The sequence below is a fragment of the Eimeria mitis genome, genomic scaffold (genome assembly GCF_000499745.2).
Source record: "Eimeria mitis Houghton genomic scaffold, Emh_scaff7721, whole genome shotgun sequence".
In the NCBI taxonomy this organism is placed as follows: Eukaryota; Apicomplexa; class Conoidasida; order Eucoccidiorida; family Eimeriidae; genus Eimeria; species Eimeria mitis.
The window spans coordinates 1-289 of NW_013575665.1; the positions used below are offsets into that span (position 1 = coordinate 1).

Here is a 289-nt window from a genome sequence, read left to right on the forward strand (position 1 = left end):
TATAAATATATATAAATATATAAATATAAAAAAAAATAAATATAAATTACTTAATTTGCGTATTTATATTATTTGGTTACAATAGATAAATAAATAAATAAATAAATAAATAAATATAAATATATAAATATATAAATAAAAAGAATAAATAAATAAAAATAAATAAATAAATATATTATAAATTATATAAACAAATAAATATAAAATAAATAAATATAAATAAATAAACAAAACAATACCAAACAAAAAAAAATCAAAAAGACAAAAAAAAAAGAAAAACAAAAAAAAA

The 289-nt window shown here is 6.9% G+C and overlaps 1 protein-coding gene across 1 annotated transcript in view; it reads right to left on the reverse strand.

Annotated features, from left to right (window-relative positions):
* Nucleotides 1-253: 253 nt before the first annotated feature.
* The window catches only part of EMH_0092490 (uncharacterized protein), a gene marked incomplete at both ends in the record, with an annotated part of 1,876 nt that continues 1,840 nt past the window's right edge, over nucleotides 254-289 (reverse strand). The window contains one exon of the mRNA XM_013501842.1: nucleotides 254-287. Within this exon, the coding sequence (XP_013357296.1) occupies nucleotides 254-287 (34 nt within the window). The remainder of the gene's footprint in view (nucleotides 288-289) is intronic.